At 41.5% G+C, this 18,426-nt stretch overlaps 3 protein-coding genes across 8 annotated transcripts in view; 1 reads left to right on the forward strand and 2 right to left on the reverse strand.

The window, feature by feature from the left end:
• LOC106962098 (ubiquitin-conjugating enzyme E2 H) overlaps positions 1-3,934 on the reverse strand; it is a 30,731-nt gene extending 26,797 nt beyond the window's left edge. The window contains exons 1-10 of one of the 4 annotated variants that reach the window (XR_001427900.1): positions 3,770-3,933; positions 2,734-2,836; positions 2,418-2,568; positions 2,236-2,319; positions 2,025-2,152; positions 1,761-1,900; positions 1,422-1,686; positions 837-1,037; positions 347-559; positions 193-243 (exon numbers count right to left, since the gene is read on the reverse strand). Coding sequence is in view for 3 of the 4 variants with exons in the window: in XM_015056271.1 (XP_014911757.1) it covers positions 172-243; positions 347-559; positions 837-1,037; positions 1,422-1,686; positions 1,761-1,900; positions 2,025-2,152; positions 2,236-2,319; positions 2,418-2,568; positions 2,734-2,836; positions 3,770-3,903 (1,491 nt within the window). In the remaining variant the exon portion in view is untranslated. Of the gene's footprint in view, positions 1-97; positions 244-346; positions 560-836; positions 1,038-1,421; positions 1,687-1,760; positions 1,901-2,024; positions 2,153-2,235; positions 2,320-2,417; positions 2,569-2,733; positions 2,837-3,769 lie in introns of those variants that run through there. The other 3 variants (XM_015056272.1, XM_015056271.1, XM_015056273.1) reach the window with 3 other exon arrangements.
• An 834-nt stretch (positions 3,935-4,768) lies between these two features.
• Positions 4,769-10,192, forward strand: klhdc10 (kelch domain containing 10). 2 transcript variants are annotated; one of them, XM_015056280.1, is made up of 10 exons: positions 4,769-5,045; positions 6,371-6,592; positions 6,700-6,854; positions 6,956-7,104; positions 7,205-7,289; positions 7,367-7,433; positions 7,788-7,835; positions 7,938-8,077; positions 8,483-8,701; positions 9,444-10,192. In XM_015056280.1, exons 1-9 carry the CDS (start codon positions 4,955-4,957, stop codon positions 8,690-8,692), a joined length of 1,167 nt encoding a protein of 388 aa, XP_014911766.1. In that variant the 5' UTR covers positions 4,769-4,954; the 3' UTR covers positions 8,693-8,701; positions 9,444-10,192. The 2 variants fall into 2 exon arrangements, with proteins under 2 accessions (XP_014911766.1, XP_014911765.1); XM_015056279.1 differs by having other exon boundaries at positions 8,483-10,191.
• Positions 10,193-10,707: 515 nt separating this feature from the next.
• Positions 10,708-17,774, reverse strand: cax1 (cation/H+ exchanger protein 1). 2 transcript variants are annotated; one of them, XM_015056278.1, is made up of 20 exons: positions 17,585-17,774; positions 16,697-16,873; positions 16,453-16,571; positions 15,969-16,077; positions 15,269-15,385; positions 15,122-15,183; positions 14,849-14,968; positions 14,584-14,769; positions 14,193-14,292; positions 13,936-14,077; positions 13,445-13,628; positions 13,265-13,364; positions 13,078-13,196; positions 12,927-12,964; positions 12,698-12,825; positions 11,883-12,016; positions 11,705-11,799; positions 11,472-11,550; positions 11,166-11,274; positions 10,708-11,055 (listed from the first exon to the last, which is right to left on the reverse strand). In XM_015056278.1, the coding sequence occupies exons 1-20, from the start codon at positions 17,658-17,660 to the stop codon at positions 10,982-10,984; spliced, it is 2,268 nt and encodes a 755-aa protein (XP_014911764.1). In that variant the 5' UTR covers positions 17,661-17,774; the 3' UTR covers positions 10,708-10,981. The 2 variants fall into 2 exon arrangements, with proteins under 2 accessions (XP_014911764.1, XP_014911763.1); XM_015056277.1 differs by having other exon boundaries at positions 14,849-15,028; positions 17,585-17,773.
• Between the last annotated feature and the right edge of the window lie 652 nt (positions 17,775-18,426).

An 18,426-nucleotide genomic window follows, 5' to 3' on the forward strand; every position in this document is an offset into this window, starting at 1 on the left:
ATCCCCTCTAACACCCTTAAATTTTAAAAAAAAAAAAAAAAAAAAAAAAAAAAAAAAAAAAAAACAGGGAGTGACATGCACGAATGACACACAGCACTCCTTTTATGCCGAGATTGATCTTGTTGTCAAGTTAAAAACAGGCAGGTCAACAGCCTTTTGGATCGAAACGTTCTACTGAGATGAGGAGGATACCTGCCACTGACGAAGAATAGCAAACACTCTTTTAGACTTGTCACGAGGGCCCTGGCGAGAGAGAGAGAGAGAAAAACAAATAAGCTTAACTGTCTTTGGTTTTCTTTTTTTCTTTTCCCACCACCCCCAGATATTATTCGAGCTTTCTACTTGCCTGTGCTTGGGTGCCACCTTGTGCGTTGGAGTTCTTCTTTGTGGGCATGAGGAGGTCGAGAGCAGCTTTCCAGCCCTGCTGATTAACGGTCGAGGTTCTGGCCAAAGACGACAAGGCTCTTGGATCCATATTCTCCTTGCCCTCAGAGATCCAGGGACACCAGTCTCTGTGTTGAGCGAGGGGGTCAAACGCTTTCTTGGGCAAAGGGCCATCCTGATAAGACATTTTTTTTAAAATTAAAAGATGAAATAGTGAGTTTCCAGGGTAACTAATCAAATTTAACTACAAGAATTTCCAGGACGCCCAGTAAAAATGCAATATTAAGGACAATAATTTAAGCCACCTAAAATGGGATTTTCTTTCAAAATTATAGCTCCAATTATCTTTTGTTTTGTCTTAGGTCTAAAAATAGCTAAATAAAACAAAATGCATCGTCAGTGCTGCAGAGGATCACTTCAACATGGTGCGCAGAAGTAACTTTTAGTCTTACTGGACCACCGGCCAATGAGAGACACAGGCGTTTGGGAGGGTGCAGGTTGGCAGCGCCGTCAGTCCCTGAGCCGAATCCCTGTCCCCGACTCCGGGTTGCAGGCCTCTTGCCTCTGGTTAAAGGACTCGGCAGATCTTCACTTGGACTCGGCGAGTCTCTGCTTCGGGCACGAGAGGCTACTGGAGAGGCGGTACCTTCATCCTGCATCAGACGCAAACACAAGTCAAGCTGGCATCTGCTTGTTATAGGACTTTGCTGTGGGCACAAAGCTTATGTTGGGTATGGATCACGGAATACGACACATTTCATCTGAAAAAACGCCTGATACCTGCAGGAAAGGCATATAATCAGGAAAACTTTACATTTGGACTGAAACATTGTTGTTTACTGCAGGGTTTGATCAACAAACCCCAGAAGTGAACTCTGCTTGTCCTGTCCTGATACTTGACAGCAGCTCCAGTTTTAAAACAACCATTTATTTATTTTTATGCAACACTTTTAAGCATTTGACAAACTAATCTCTGTTTTTAGATGAAGTCTAAAAGAGTTCACTTCTTCTGGCACGTTAGCTTCCTTAGAGCTTGCCTGGTCAGTGCGGGTGGAGTCCTGACTCCGAAGCTTCATGCGACATGGAGTTGTTGGCGCTGGAGTGGGTGAGACTGATCCGGAAGCGTCTCCGTCGGACGCTGCTGACGCGGGCCCTGCGGTGGGACCAGAGGGCCCTGCGGGGTTTGGTGGCGCTTCTGCGTCGCCGCCGAGCCCCTCTATCTGAAGGAAGTTCCACAAGCCCACCTTTCGCATACAGTAGGAGCAGGAGACGGTTGGCAGGCTCATTGCATGCAGAGCTGGGCTGGATAGAGAGAAGAGCACACTGGTTATGAATTTCTTTTTTGTTATGCGATATTGAAGAAAAATGCATCTTACCTTGCTCCCCAGCCACAGAGAGAAACGATGCATGCGGACACCTGCACGGCCAAAGACTCGGAGCAGGGAGTCCCTCCCTTTCGCTTCTGTTCTTCGTCAATCAACTGCAGCACAGTGCTGATCACATCCTCTGTCAGAGACTGCAAAAAGTAAAAGAAAAACAAAACCCACACAGGACAGACACTTACTTCAGGATAACCAAAACATGAATTTGGATATGTCAGCTATCCTCTTTATGCAGTCCCCAGAAACACTTCACTTTACCATGGACTTGAGCAGCTCTGGACTCATCGCCGGAAGCTGCTGCGCCAGGACGCAGGTGCTCTGGAAGCGCTCCAGAAGGGAAGTAAGAAGCTTTGATGGTTCAGAAGCTGGAACCAACCAGAACCGCTCTGGGAAAAATGAATATTTATTATGAAAATACCAAAGACTTACACCGTGGCTGCATTAAACACAACTCAATAACTGCTCCTACCTGGACAAGGAAAGTCGGGCCAAGGACAATACTTTTCATGCTGCGTTTGAAGCTGCCTCGATATTTCTGCAACTCGAGTTTTATCTATTTGAAGAGTCAAAGAGAGAAAACATTTAGTAACCTCAGCGAAGCCAAAACGGTTCCAGCTCTGGAGAAAGTTAGCTGCTTGAAGTCTTGCTTACATTTCTCAATGTCTAACGTTGGCTGTAGGGATGCACAAAGGAAAGCCTGGCAGCTGGAGCACTTAAGCATATCACAGCCGACGTTGATCCAACCGTACCTGGCGCACATCAGGGGAGACAGGACGCGTGGCTTGGCTGCCCATTTCATACAGTGCGATGCTAAGGAAACACCCCAGTGCTATTAATAAAAACGTCCTTACATTGATAGAATGACATAAAGAGTAAAAATGCATGAAGTTATTAGCTAAGAAATAGTCCCAACAACATGCAGCAAATGGAGAATTCCTCATTGCGAGCTGCAGTGAGAAAAGGATATTGAATATGATTCCACTCTGGAGAAAAAAGCTTCATCGTTCGTAGCTTCACAGGGTGCCTGGGTGTTGCCTTTTACTTCCGGAATGTTTAAATCTCCTTGTCTGCTGAATAAGACAAAAAAAAAAAAAAACATCTTGACATAATTAGTAACAAAGTATTATATATTCTTTCTGAAGAACAGTGTAAAAATCCCATTATTGTTTACAATTTTCAGTTTGTTTGTTAGGGAGGAAATTAAAAGAAGAAAAAAAAACAGTTAAGTGAATAGGATTGCTCAAGATTCATAATGAGTTTCTTGTCAGAATTTGATAATTTCCTCTTTCACGCAGTGTTAACGGTATCAACAAGAAGAATCATGAAGAAACAAATAAGGCTGTAAACAAGAAGATGGATGGATGGATGACAAAAATATGAATAGATAAAAGAGCAACAGCAAGATGAATGGACAAATTGTTGAAGTGAGACTATGATGGGGAGGGGATTGACAGACGGATAGGCAAAAGGATGGATGGATGTACATGCAGACAGATGAAGGACAAATTATCAATCAAAGCATAGATGGATGAATGAAAAAAAGAACAATGAACAGATACGTTGTGTGAGGATAAGGCAACTGATAGAGTAACAGACAAAATAGTTGATAAGCGGGCATGAAGATGGATGGTCCGATGTATAGATGGATCGATAGATACAACTAAAAAGACAGTGTGATTGGGGAAAACAGCTAAAATATCTATTACGTTAGTCTTTTTCTGCAACTCTTAAAATCGTAAACGTTTAGCCTCGACCTCTTTTTCCTGTAATTGTGCATCGTAGCTTTAGCAGCAATGCTTCACAGCTAGTTCAGGACAAAAACAAATATGCCAAATGCACCACAGCTGTAGCATGCTCGTGTACTGCACCCAGTCCTGTCTTTCAGGTTCTCATAAACCTCAGCAAAGCGAAGGCGCGGCTACATTGAGCTACTCGGCTAAGAGTCTAAGCCGTAAGCTAACGTAAACATACAAGGAAATCGCGTGTTGGTTGGCATTAATTACCTGTTGCAATTGACGTCTACTGCAGATACCCCCTCATTAAGAAGTTCACGGACTTTTTCAGGGGAAGCGAGGCTGGATTTATGTTGGTTGGAAATGGCAATTCGCTCCCCGCGGCTACCACCGTCCGTCGCCATGGTCGACTCTGAATGGTTTCCCTAGAAACTAGGACCTAAGGAAAGACGTTCCTCTTTACTAACCCGCACCCCCCACTGACACCAACAAATTTTAGCAGTCTGCACATAGACATATAAAGTGATTATGGCATAAGACCACGAATTTATTCATTTATTGGTATCAGTATCATAATATAAAAATATGTCTAGCACATTATAATTTTTTTTCCACATATTTTTCGGCTATATTGGTTTAAAGCAAGTTCAAAAAGCTTTTTTTTTTAAAGAAAACTAAGCAAACAAACTAATAAATAAATAATTATTTTAAAAATACATTAAAATGACATCTGAAATAGAATTATTATTTCCACCTACATAAAAATAGCATCTAATTTAGTTCTTGAGATATTCCACTGTTGTTTACAAAGGTCAAAAACAAAAGGTGGAGAAATGTAAGTAACAAACATAGCAGAAAATGCTATTAGTAAATAACATAAATTCTGTCTGGATCTCTTTTTGCCACTGCACTTTAGATTGGCACTGGGGATACTTTACCCAAGGTTCATAAGTTTTATATTGAAAAAGTATTGCATTAGAAACGTGTTTTCCTGCCTAAATCTGTTATTTTGTAAATATGTTATGCATGTCTATGATTTTTTTCGCTTTTGACTATAAAACTATCCATTTGATGACAGTTACTGACTGACTTTTACAAAATACCTTTTTACTCTTACACGAGTAATTTATTGGACAGTCATTTTAGTAAAAATGCATTGAAATACTACATTTACTTAACTACATTTCTACCTACATTGAATTTCATAAATATATATTTGATTCACACCTACGACCAGTTGGTGGCGCTAACTGCTCTAAAACATTGTCTTCCAACTGCTTAGCAATACCAGAAGAAGAAGTGTGTCATCACCGGTGGAGCTAAAAGGAAAACTGTGAATGGCTTCAAAATAGGCTGGAATGCGAAATGAGACATATACGCTTTATCGGGCGTTGCGTTTTTTCCATGTGACATCCAAAGGGACTGGGCAGTAAAGGGAGAAGAAGGGGACAAAAGATGTCGGACGTTGAAGGCGCTGACAGTTCAGAGCAGCTGAATAAATTTGAGAAATTGACAGGCAGGCCGCCGCGCGGACCGATGTTAGCAGGTAGGTCAACAACAACAACAACGTTGACATCTCGACGTAATGTTTAATCTCAGCTTTCATGTCACATATTGAAGATTGGCTCAGGGCAGTTTCTCCACTCAGAGTGCCTCCTCACAAATTCCTCTGATAAACATCACATTCATGCTAACAGCCACTCATACTAGACATTTTAACGAGATGTTTCAGGTGTGCGTTGGAATGGCAGCAACATGGCTCTGTTTTGTTGATTACCAAACGGTTTAAAGCTTTTCTGTTTAGCTTGAAGATGCACTGCCTTCTCCTGCCTTCTATATGTTTGACATTTGCTGTATCAACAATTCACATCAGTCAACCTACTGATCTGACTCAGTATGTTGATTCAGAGATACACCTGCTCAGGTATTTTCTTCTTTTTTTTTTTTTTTGGTTGTTTTATTGTTGCATCAGGAGGCTCGCTTAAAGAGTTGTCACCACCCTGAGATGATGTACAAATTTATACTCATCTCGAATCCTCTGCATGCTAACATATACACGCAGAAGTGTTTTTCCTCCTTGCATATTTACAGTTTGTGCTGTAAATATGTTATGATCCACACTTGTTGGATCATAAAACAAGTGTGAAGCCATCCAAATCAATCAAGACTGTTTGTGAAAAGTAATCACCCTCAAATCTAATAACTGGTCGTCCCATCCTTGACAACTACTATCAAGCTTTTGCTATACCTGGAAATTAATATTTTTCGTCAAAGTGTTAGAATTTCCCCCAGCTCTTCTGAGTTCTCAAGCAGGAATGACCTATTGAAGCTCATTTTACACAGTGATTTTTAGTCCAGGCTTTGACTAGAACACTCGAAAGCTTCATTATATTCTTACTGAGCCATTCAGAGGTGGGCTTGCAGGCTTGTTTCAAATTACCGTTCTGCTGCTTAAGCGATCTTAAGGACAGAAACTAATGACGAAACATTCAGGATTTTTAGCTAGAAAACTGAATTGTTTTTAATTAAGTAAAGTTGTACATCTCTTGAATCAGTGAAGCAGCTACTACAACCACCACTGTGCCAGAATATCTTAATCACATTTAAGTCTTTTGAAGACTTTTTTGACTAGGCTTTTAGACATTTAGAGGTTGACCTCCCGTTCCTCTAGTCCTTTTGCGTGTGTGTGCTTGGCCTTAAGGTCACACACCAATGACCGAACTTTCTTCTTCATTGAATTTCTACTAGACAGCAGAATTTCTGGTTCTCCAGGCCCTGAACTTCCCCCACCAATTACCACCACTGAACTAGACAAACGCTTAAAAGGTATTTTATGTCCCCCTTGTTCCACCTTGACTCCTCTCTGTCCAGGTCCTCGAACTCCTCCCGCCCGCAGCGGCCATCGCTGCGTCGCTGACAACACTAACCTGTACGTGTTTGGGGGTTACAACCCGGACTATGAAGAGTCGGGAGGCTCCGAAAACGAAGACTACCCGCTGTTCAGGGAGCTTTGGCGGTACCACTTTGCCACGGGCTGCTGGCAGCAGATTCGAACCGAGGGTTACATGCCCACAGAGCTGGCGTCTATGTCAGGTGAAACTCTTGTCCGGCTTGCCTGTAGTTTAGAAATCGAAGGCCCCGTTGTTCAATATTGAAGGCGGCGTTCTCACACGGAGTTTGTTGTTCTGTGGTCTCTCCAGCTGTTTTACACGGCAACAACCTTCTGGTGTTCGGCGGCACTGGGATTCCCTTCGGGGAGAATAACGGCAACGATGTCCACGTTTGTAACGTGAAGTACAAGCGGTGGTCGCTGCTCAACTGTCGAGGGAAGAAGCCAAACCGGATATATGGACAGGTAGCTGCAGGAATCAGTTCTACGTCTGCGTATTGGACAATTTCTCTTTTTAGTGTTTTATATTTGGATTCTACAGTTTGTTTGTTTTTTTTCCTCTCCAGGCGATGGTCATTATAAATGGCTTCCTGTACGTGTTTGGCGGAACGACAGGTTACATCTACAGCACAGACCTGCACAGACTAGATCTGACCACCAGGGAATGGATCCACCTCAAGCCCAACAACCCGCCTGACGACCTGCCGGAGGAAAGGTAGAGTGCTGCACATCAAACTGCCACTGAAAGCCAAATACTTATGTTTTCTACTCTCCAAAATGCCCTTGACATCACTTCCTGTTTCTGCGCGTCACAGATACAGGCATGAAATAGCACATGACGGACAGAGGATTTATATTCTGGGAGGTGGGACTTCCTGGACGTCGTACCCTCTAGATAAGGTACGACACCGCCAGTTTATCTGTATCGATGTTAAAATATTAGTTATTGTAAAATGTTTTGGGTTTCCTGTTTGTAGATACATGCTTATAACCTGGAGACAAACTCTTGGGAGGAGATCACAACTAAACCTCATGAGAAAATAGGTGTGTATGATGCACTTTTTTTTCAGAGTTCAGCCTGCTTTTTCTACTAAGTTCTTTGGAAGCAAACCTGCTCCTTCAACTCTTTCATATTAGGTCACATTCTATTGAGATTTTATGTGGTAAGACCAACAGAAAAGTTGTAAAGTGAAAGGAAAAACTCTAAATATTAAAAAAAAAAAAAGTAAAGATGTGAAAAGGGGGGGCTGCATCTGTGTTCACTCAATACCTCTTAGAACCACGATGGCTCTTTTGAGGCGTCTTTGGAAATAGTTTGAGCTCAGTCATATTGTGAACAAAGTACTCAATGTGAAATCTCCAAAAATAAAAAAGTAAAACTTCCCCACTTTCTGACAGGATATCCTGCTCCTCGACGATGCCATAGCTGTGTGCAGATACGCAACGGTGAGACAGACGGAACTAAGAAACACCTGCTTGCTTTTCGCATGCTGGCAAACTTAACACACAACCTGTACTTTCCCCTTTCTTTTTTTTTTTTTGCTGTAGATGTATTTATTTGTGGAGGCTACAACGGGGAGTTGATACTAGCCGATCTGTGGAAACTAAACCTGCAAACCTTCCAGTGGAGTAAGCTACCAGCAGAGATGCCTGAGCCAGCCTACTTTCACTGTGCTGCTGTAACCCCTGTTAGTACCTTTCTCCTAATTAAAAAAAAAAAAACAAAAACAAAAAAAAAACTTAAAATTCACCTGTTTGTTACACAATAATAACATTTTGGTGTTTTTTGCCAATGAAAATTTGTGTAGTTTTGACTGGACTGGGAATGAACGTCTTATTAGTTTTGACCATTTATTTGCACTTTTTCTTCCTGATATTTGTTCTTTCAGCAAGTTGCAGAGAAAACACTCTTCCGTCCTAGAATTCAACAAATAGGTTGTCGAAGAATGAACATGATGCTTTAAAAAGTCAGCAAGCGTGTGAAATAAATCCAGAAATTCATATTCAACTAAAAGCGTGTTTTCATAAGACGCACAGCTTCATTATCTGGCGTCCAGCCAGTCAGACTGTTCTAACGCTGCTGTTCTTCCCAGGCCGGCTGCATGTACATTCACGGAGGCGTGGTGAACATCCACGAGAACAAGAGGACTGGCTCTCTGTTTAAGATCTGGCTGACTGTTCCCAGCCTGCTGGAGCTGTGCTGGGAGAAGCTTCTCAAAGCCTTCCCCCACCTGACTTCTCTCCCCACCTTTCACCTGTACAACCTGGGCCTCACGGAGGAGCTCGTAGACCGTGTCAAGTAGGCGCAGAGGAACGGGAGAATTTTCCCAGCAGGACTCTGGACGATGTCTGATGTAGCCCCCCCCCCCGCCTTAAAGCCAAAAACAATGGGATGCCTTTTTTTTTTTTTTTCTTTTTTAAGTTCCCATATTTTTTTTATTTTTTTTTTTTTTTTTTTGTAGATACAGTGATGAGTGTCAATATTTTTTTTGGAATGTTTCATGGATTTTACTCTAATCCCTGTGCCATCACTACATCCGTACAGCGTTTGGATTCTGGACGTCCGCTTCCGACAAACTGACAAGTTGTAAAACGATACAAAAACTATATTTTGCCATGTGAAAAGTCAGATGCTATTTACTCTCACTTCTGCAAATCCTCCAGATATTTTATAAATTCAGAGTGAAGGGAATAATGGATGTATATTTATTTCAAGGACTTGATCACTTTTTGCTGGAATCCCTCACCCCATCATGAACTGATATTGCTCTTTGCACATTTTCTCTTCTCTGATGTTCTCGTTGATAATTTTCTCATTTAATAGATCCTTTATTCATCTGTGGCTAGTTATTTCAGTCTAAAGAGGGTGACACATCGGTTTGCCAATTTCTCACAGTTACACTGACACCATACAGCTCTTATTGTCCTTTCCCCTGAGGGGACCTTCTCCGCTCCAAGTTGTCAGATGAAGTAATAGTCGTGCAAGTTTCAGCACTCGAGTTATCTTGCCAATTTGCACGGACAGACAAACAAAGCTTTTATCTCGCCTTCGGAAACGTTATGAAATGTTTTAGATCATTTGTGGTCAAATTGCCTAAAACTTGTGCAGACCCTGGGTCTTCATTGCCATGACGAGAACATTTTCCAATTTTTTTTTCGCCCTGCCCCCCCCCCCCCCCCCCGACGTTATTTTACGGCGTAAACGTAAAACGAAGGAGAATACTTGGGTTATTTCCCCGATTGTGTCGACTCCTAGCTTTATTTGTGAAACCGCACCTCACTGTGAATCGGGTGCTGTTTAAATCTTAAGCTTTTCGTTCGATGACGCTTTTTACCTTCTGTTGAAGACGATGGCTTTGCACTGAGAGCTGCTTCAGTAGCACAGTCGTTGATCCTGCAGTGCCTTTTTCTGAGATGCATGTTTAACCCCTTCGGATATTCCAGTCGGTGCATACACGTGCTCATTTTTAAACTTTCCCCTGTAATAACCAGATCAGTAACTCCTAAATCGACTGCAGCACGTTCTCCTAAAAGAATTCTTGACACTTAATGTTTTAAAGACACCAAATATTGTTTCACTTTGAGATCTTTGGTTTGCCCCCCACCCCTACCAGTGCATGAATTCTCTTATTTTAAACTTCTGCACCGTTTTCCCAGATTCTTTAATGCATGATGCCTGTACCTGCTTTTCAAATGAGGGAAGAAAAAAAAAATATCTTCTAAAAATATGCTTTACAGGTTTCCTGGAAAAAAAAAGTTGTACAGTCTGATTTTATGAACCTTGTCAATAAAAGTATTGTCCAAATATAGTCTCGTTCACATGACTAATTAGCATGATAAGCAGCACCCTTTACATTCATCGTTACCCTTAAGACGTGTGGGGAAGAAAAAGCATTTAAAAGTAAAAGTCTAAGATTTAGTTGCAAACCTTTTGACTCCATATGTAGACGCAACCGACTTACCGTATTTTCTGCACTATAAGGCGCACCTCAAAACCTTCAATTTCCTCAAAAGCCGACAGTGCGCGTTATATATGGACCAAAATTGAGTCACAACAGGTCTAGCAACTACGGTAAGCAGCCGCCGACTTCATTTTCGCCCGTAGAAGAAGAAGCGCGCGGTGCATGCTGGGATAGTTGTCAGAACGCTGGTTTGTAATCTATTAAAGATTGCGGGAAATACGGTACTTTTTCTTTTATTCCCACATTTGAAAATACTTCTAGATGACTGCAATATTTCGTAGAATTTGTCAAAGCCACATAATTTATCAATTGAAAGTTTCACTAAATGCGTCAATCAGTGCGAAAATAGAAATGTCTAACATTTTATCCGAGAAATTTATTACATTTCATTTAATCACATTCCAAAAGTTTACATCAGTAGTCAAGATTCACAAATATCAAACAAAAGCACTAGGAGAATGTTTCAGAAAACAAAGGGCACAGCATCAATCGTAGGTCAGAGAAGACGATTCAAACACTCGGATCGTTTCCCAGTTTTTTGTGCATCTGAAGCCAAATCCAACGAAAATGAAAAACCGGTGATCTTTTGGCATAAAGCTGAACAGATGCATTCTTTTCTTTGCAAACAGATTAACATGAGCGCGGAGAAGGAGCGAAGAAGTAAACGGCCAAAACGATGAAATATACCGCCACTAGGGCTGTACCTGCAAACACAAAGAGGACGATTAATGACTTGCTTTTTTTAGTTTTTCTATAACAATTAGTGTTGAGCCTTGCAAAGTGGAAGCGGCAGTTTGGAACATGAGGAACTTACCCTGAAAGTAGTCACACTTCCCATCCATGAAGATGTAGTTCACCAGGATGACGCTGAAGATGCTGGCCCAAAGATGAATGTCACTGAACACAAGCACAAATCCCACATCCTGGACACAAGAAAAAAAAAATTAGATTAAGCCAGTCAAGTTGAGCAGTTTGTCACAGACAATGTGTGAAAACATTACGCCCGGCAGAGGAAAAGCTTCGCTTATGTGCGAGGTTAGGCTACTGCAATAAAAGATGAATTCCTTGACAATAACAGAGTAGGATGCGCTACATGGACAAAGAAGTAAAACATACTCACGTAGAAAGCATTAAACAGGACAAGAAGTGGAATCTGTATCATGCAAACCTGCACAGCAATGCAACTGCCTACTTCAAGACTGCAAAAGAGTTGGAAATATACAAATCTTTAGACTGTACTGAGAGATTGTCAAAAGAATTTACATCATGTGTCTCTTACATCTCCCACTACTCAAAATACTGCAGTTTGACATAAGTTTACCAAGACAAAAACAAAAAAAGATCTACTCAAACCTCAAGCTGATATTGTTTTGCAGTGCAAACTGGATCCCGTTGACGATCTCGGGAAGCTCCGGCACCATCGCCAATACGGTGACGCCGATGAAGTACTGCAGGGAAACGAGACCCATCTGAGTGCGGCTGGAAAAGTTCCAGTCTCGTCGCTTGAACAAATGGTTTGCATTTCAACTACCTGGGAGACGGAGGAATGACTCAGGATGGGCTCGATGTTGACGGTGCAAAGATCCGCACAGCTGGCCATGAGCACCGTGGCAAAAATCAGCACTGCGAGAGCCCTCCATCTGGACCAGTGGACAACAGGGTGACCTGATGGCAACAGACATCTTAACCACCACCAACACACTCAAAATACATGCATTTAAATATCTGTGTGCCACGTCTAAATGTTGACTTGGCACAACTTTTTGTTAGAATACCAACATGGTTTTTAAAACTTCAGGTTTTAGTTTCTCCTCTAACTTTTATTTATTTTAAGAGTTGCTAGTTAATATATACTGCGAAATAAATCTCACTAAAACTTTGAGTGCCATGAAATACTTTAAAAAGTTTTTCCTCAATCGTTATATATGTAGATGATGCCTTTTATTACTTTTTGGAAAGTAACATTTTAAAAAAAGCCTGTGACAAAAATGTTAAGTCAAAAACTTTTACAGCAGTCGACACTAAAAAGTTCCCTTTTCGCAGCAGTAAAAGATAGTCACAAGTTTCTATGAAAAAAAAAAAAAATATTGTTTTGCCATGCATGACTATCTTAAGCTGGAAATCAAGCACTTAAGATCATCACGTGCATGTAGTTTTTCAGGCAAGCAACATGCAAAAGGTTTTAAATATTTCATGTGAAGAACCACATGCAAGCCCACACACCTGTCGGAATGCGGCCAGGTGCAGCAATGCTGGCATTAATACACACGTTGGTCGGAACCAGATGGGCAGCTGTGACCTCACCAGTGGGAGTGTTGGTGTTGGTACCCTCCTGTGCATACTGACCGTGTGCTTGTCCCCCATGACCGTCGCTGACATGGATATCATAAATGTGAGCATGGGTCTTGAGTGTGAAGATGAGCCCGATCAGATAGGAAACAGGCAGCAGGACGGAAATGGTGTACACCAGAGGCCTGGGGGGAAGGGGGGGGGGGGAACATTTCCTAATTAATTCGAACTCAGGTGGAATAAATGCGCAGAAAATGCATTTCAGAATTTAAACGATTTTACTTACTCAATATGGGACAGAATTAAATGTGGGTCAACTGTAGTCTGTTGGGAGGGTGAGAGAAAGTGTTGCCCAAGTTTAAATATATATATATATATATATATTCCTGTAAAAATCTTGAACTTGTTCTGCCAAAAGCTGGGAAAAAGCCACCCACCGTGTCATAGTGGCAGTCCTTGCAGGTGAATGGTACGGTGCTGTTACCGGGAGTACTGGAGCAGTTTTCGCACACCAGGTTGCCAAAGGTCTTTGAGAAAAGGGTGGGTGCAAACACACCTACAGAGCGAAGCGCACATCTCACTAGGACGACTCTGGGAAAACGTTTCAAACGCGACAATCCTTACCTCCAATGGATATGAAGAGCAAAGCTGAGCTCACGCCGGCCGAGCGACTGTTAAATCTCTGCTCACTGTGTTTGATTCCTCCAATAGTCATACAAATACCCTGCAAAAGAGTTTTAGAATCAATTAGACTTGCAGGCAGGCAGGCGGCTGCGTGCTCACGCGTCCTTCAGTGACGCTTACGGGTATGAACAGAATGCACCCAATCAGAGTGCCAGCCAGTGCAGATTTGACGATCTCCTCGTAACAATTACTGCCGGCGCGATGCCCCCGAAGCAGCGCCGTGATGTAGAAGGTCATCTCCGTGATGGAGCCAAACGTCGCGTTGACTACTGCCCCCACTGCGAAGTTGCTCTGTGCGGAAATGCTGAGCAGAGCACAACACCGAAACCGGAACATGAATTCTTCGCTCTTTGTAAATGTTATCGTACTACTCCTTTTCCACATTGTTCATTTTTAAAATGCATTTGATCCGTCTAAAAAAAAAAACGAGAGGGGTTGAGGCACAACTCAAACTGTGCGTGTAAACTGACAGACTAAGAGTGTGTTAATGAGAAACGCACTCAGAGAACTGTCCTGTCAAATCACAGTGAACATCAAAGAGTACGAATACTTCTAATGCATTTTAGTTTTTGCCCCCCTCATTTGTTGAAGACAAAATGGTGATATTTTACCTTGCAATTCCCATGCCTATATAGTAGGACAGGGGAATTATGGACGTGATGGCTATCGTAAACATGGTCTCTGTGCTGAAGTATTCATGCTCTCGGTCAGCGTAGCCAGCGATTACAGTCACGAATACCAAAGGTAACAAGTCTTTAGAGATTAAGGAAAACAGACGGATGCGTCTTAAAAAATTAAAAAAAAAAATAAATAAAAGCCCTCCTTCCCCCCCCAACTATCCATTCACGACCAGCTAAAAAAAGGATACTGAGAGCAAAGATGTTGATCCCTTGGACTGTGTATTTGTAGTAATACACATTGAAGGCCTGATAACAGTACAAGACAACTCTTGTCTGACACACGTCCTTCTGGAAGATCAAAAAAAGAGCAAATGGTAAAAAAATATATATAGGCTATATAATAATTACTTAACTAGTTGAAAGCATTGCAGGGCGATCAGATTAAAGGAAGTCGGTTGCAACAAGGAGTCATTTATAATGATCTACCTTTAGCCCTACGACAGAAAATAATTTAAAAAAAGTTTTGGTTTCATGGGCAGAAAACTCAACCAAATCCCATTATGCACCCTACTCACAACTTTGCATAAATATGATATGTTCTTCATGAATGGCCATTGTTAAAATCAACTCATAGGAAACCTTATCCAGCGAATGGATCTCGATGTCCTCCGGTGCCATGAGGAGGACTGTGGTCAGGATGCGGCTGTTCATCTTTGCAATGGGGATGGTGAAGACCGGGAGCCAGGACAGGACAAATGCGAGGCAGTGGACCACAGCCAGGACTGGGTAACCCAGCAACAACCAAAGGAAAGTGCCGACGCGGCACTGCGGAGACACAACGGGGGAACCGACTTAGCGGCATGAAAATCGTGGATAGTCATGCAATGCATTCTGACGCTCTCACCCAGTGCTTTGTGGTTTTTCTTGGCGGACGAGTCGGAGCGGGGATCTCAACAGGGAGGGGGGAGGACACCAGAAGAGGTGCACAGTCCTTGTCCCCAACCAGATCCTTATCGTCGTGCTCCTGTGGAACAATGTCGCAGTTTGTCGGCTTCACGGCAGACAAGTCAACTAAACGACAAGCCTGGAATTTTAAAGAGTTGAATATAGAAAATAGTCCATTGGGGGGGGAAAAAAGCATTTGCCTAGAAAATGTGAAGGATTTATATACATTTACCCTTTGTATGGATTTTCCAAACGGCCAAATTATATACCAGGCCAACTTTAAACAGACTTTACCTGAAAGGAGCGAAAAAATGGCTCAACAACATGCAGTAAAAATGCTCATGTTTCTTAATGATGCAGTTGGTTCTTGAATACATACCATAAGGGACACCAAAGACAGTCAGAAACATCACAGGGCAAATGAGCAGGTAGGTTAAGGAGACCCACCAGCCAAATAAAAACACATACACTATGTTCCCAACGGTGACCACTGGAACTGGAGGACAGAAAGTAAAGAGCTTCCAGGTAAGAGCAAAAATGCTTACGTGCAAGCATAAAAATTCAATAATAGAGCTGCACAATATGTCACAAAGTAATCATCGTTTCAGTGCCACTGCACTTGGATTTGGCGAAGAACTAACTAGACAAGACTATATGTGCTGCTAGGCAATTATTCAAATGCCAGGTATTTCTGCCCTCTATGAAATATTTTGCAACATTTACAATATGGAGCAAAATTTCAGAAGGTAAAAAGGGATAAGGAGTCAGAGTTTTTAAGGGACATCAGCCAAGTCATTTCATTCCCAAAACAGCAAAAGTTGGCCAAAAGCAATTTCCAGTAAAAACCACATTAAGGTGGAAATAAAGTGTTTGGTTTTGTTGTTTTCTTTCCCCCAAAGCTGGACAGATTGCTCAGTATCCAGAGTCAATATTTGCAATGCATCAGAAAGCCAGTTTTTAGTAAATTGGTTATTTATCCCAGAGTTATATCTTTGCAGCAGCATTCTCAAACAACAGCACATTTCCCTTGTTTTCCTAATATTGTGCTCTCTCCTGTTGAACAGATAGATAGAAAAGACCTTCAGTGTTCTTAACGATGCTGAGGTCGGTGTGCAGTTCCTTGTCGATGTCAGATCGGTCTTCGATTGGTTTCTCGGTCACGTTGCCCTTCCATTTTCTAAATCCAAACTGGAAAACGAAACGAAATGCAGAATGTTACGTTAACGTAGACTTTTATACCACCTTGGAAAAATTTTCATCCACTGGTTTTTCTCCCATTCTTCGTAGCCAAAACATCTCAAGCTCAGTCAGATTGTACTTGGTGTTCAAATTTTGCCACAAATTTTTTTTGGCCAAATCGTTCTTTTTTGGGGGGGGTTTGCATTATTTGATCAGCAAAATGTGTTGCAGATATCTGCCATATCCTCCACATTACTTGTGACGAGCCGAAAGCAGGCTTTCGAACATTGTTCTTTACTACAGATCTCTTCAACCCCCTACATCTTCTTTTGTCACTTTATTCACTAAAAATATTTTTGATTCGACGCAGTAATTGTCCCCTACCTTGTAGTTGTTAGCCTCTCTGTGTGCTTCCACCTCATTGTCGACTCTGATGGTCGTCCTCGAGGTGCCATCATGCCATCCTTCCTCTCCATGCCTTGGGGGAGAGTTCCCATGTGCTCCTGTTGTAAATGTGAATTGTTTTGTTGTTGTTGTTGTTTTTTTAGCTATTCTTTTATCCAATTCAGACATGACAAGTGGAGGAATCGGGACGATAAGAGAGGTTACTGAGAATAAACTCATTCACCTCTGGAGACAGCAAGCAGGCACTTTGGCGTGAACTGGCAGAAGTGATGAACAGAGCCGTCGGGGGAGGGTGTCGCCAGTGCGCCCACATCTGGATGATGGGGCCCAACAAACAGCCTCTCAGGCTGGATCTGCAGCCGGGTGAACCGCTGATGATGCTCAGGATCGCAACAGTTATCTGAGGAGAAAATAGAAAAAAAAAAAAAAGTCTCATTCACAGTCTGGATGTGGATTGTGACTGACATGCACAGCTAATGCCCTCCTGTGGAAATGTGTGAGACTAACAAAAACCTCATGAGAGTCATGCAGCGTTCTTCTCCATTTGCCCTCTTCCAAGACTGATCACATTTTTAATGCATTACAGCACACAAATGAGAGGGCTATGCTTTGATTTGAAATTCAAAACATAGACATGCTGGTAATACAATACGTGATCTGTATGCACAAGAGAGAAAGTTTTCTACATAAAAAAAAAAAAGTCTAAAACGATAAATGACTTTTGGAAGCAAGTTAGTCAGTAATTCAAAATTGATTTTATAAACAACATAAAATATACACAGCAACACATAATTCAGTATCATTGCAATAAATAATCCAAGCTGTGATAATCAAATCGTGTTTTCTTCCCAGTAGTTTTAAACATACAATCTTAACAACGGCATCAAATTGGACAAAAAGTTCCAAAGTAATCATAACGTCCCTAAAATGTACTTCTGAGGACCTTGCATGCAAAAATGTAACTATTAAAACGTAAAAAATTGAGATGTCTTGACTGCGCAGGTGGATTTAAGACAAAATCAGTTAGCCACAAAGCATTAAGCAGACTGATTAACAAAAACGCACATACAGGTGCGCATTAGTTGGGAGAAAATGAAGCAGTTTGTACCACCTGTTGATTCAGCCACTGATCTTTTCCGAAGGCTGTCGACTTCTCCAGGCAGCAGTGAAGGCGTTTTAAATGACATTTCGTGTGTTTCCCCCCACTCTCCAAATGAGCTCTCAGTGTTTGGTCTCCCCCTTATGTCAGCCGGCCCACAGACTGGCGTGTCATTACTGACAGAGAGGGTGGTGTGCTTCAAGCTGTGCTTTTTATTTTCTTCCTCCATTGCAAAATTTTAAATTTACTCAGTTTCATTTTATGCTTAATTAGGCTTTATTATCATGATTAACCTCTAAATATTTTTTGTTTTTGTTAATATCTTTTGACAAATCTTTGACTTTTCATCGCATGTCTGATTTAATGAAAGCGTGTGTTTAGCGCCCCCAAGCGGTTTAATTGGGACCCAGCACGAGACGCAGCAAAAGCCGATTTCAGCTTTATTTATAGAACACGTCGTGTACAATTATCACAAACTCACTATGCTCAAAAAAGAAAGGTAAAAATAATTAAAAAAAATAAATAAAAAGACATTGGTAATTTATAAAACGCCTTTCACAAAAGCATGAATAAAACACGTAATAACAGGTGAGCTCACATATAGATTCATATTGACAAAAATAAAAGTCAAATGTATGTAAAAGGCATTGGTTCAACACAACATGAACATAATTACTAACAGCACCAAACTCCTGATTCTGATTTGATTCTTGGCATAACCACAACCTATGAACCTAAAAGGTCTGTGTTACCATCCATGAGTATATCTTTAATTGTATCTTAAATTATATCTTAAATTGTGACAGATTTTTATCATGTTACAACCATACTGTTTTTTTTTTCTGTGACAGACT

Source organism: Poecilia latipinna, unplaced genomic scaffold, assembly GCF_001443285.1.
Source record: "Poecilia latipinna isolate Pla-1442-1.1 unplaced genomic scaffold, P_latipinna-1.0 Scaffold1371, whole genome shotgun sequence".
Classification (NCBI taxonomy): Eukaryota; Metazoa; Chordata; class Actinopteri; order Cyprinodontiformes; family Poeciliidae; genus Poecilia; species Poecilia latipinna.

What these genes read in the sequence shown, in the direction of transcription:
- klhdc10 (XM_015056280.1), top strand. Translation starts at nt 4,955, where the DNA reads ATGTCGGACGTTGAAGGCGCTGACAGTTCAGAGCAGCTGAATAAATTT. An exon ending in CGTCGTACCCTCTAGATAAG is followed by an intron (nt 7,290 to 7,366) that starts GTACGACACCGC and finishes TCCTGTTTGTAG; the next exon opens with ATACATGCTTATAACCTGGA. An exon ending in CTGTGTGCAGATACGCAACG is followed by an intron (nt 7,836 to 7,937) that starts GTGAGACAGACG and finishes TTTTTGCTGTAG; the next exon opens with ATGTATTTATTTGTGGAGGC.
- cax1 (XM_015056277.1), bottom strand. Translation starts at nt 17,660, where the DNA reads ATGTCATTTAAAACGCCTTCACTGCTGCCTGGAGAAGTCGACAGCCTT. An exon ending in CCTGCTTGCTGTCTCCAGAG is followed by an intron (nt 16,572 to 16,696) that starts GTGAATGAGTTT and finishes CATTTACAACAG; the next exon opens with GAGCACATGGGAACTCTCCC. An exon ending in GGTGCATTCTGTTCATACCC is followed by an intron (nt 13,365 to 13,444) that starts GTAAGCGTCACT and finishes ACTCTTTTGCAG; the next exon opens with GGTATTTGTATGACTATTGG.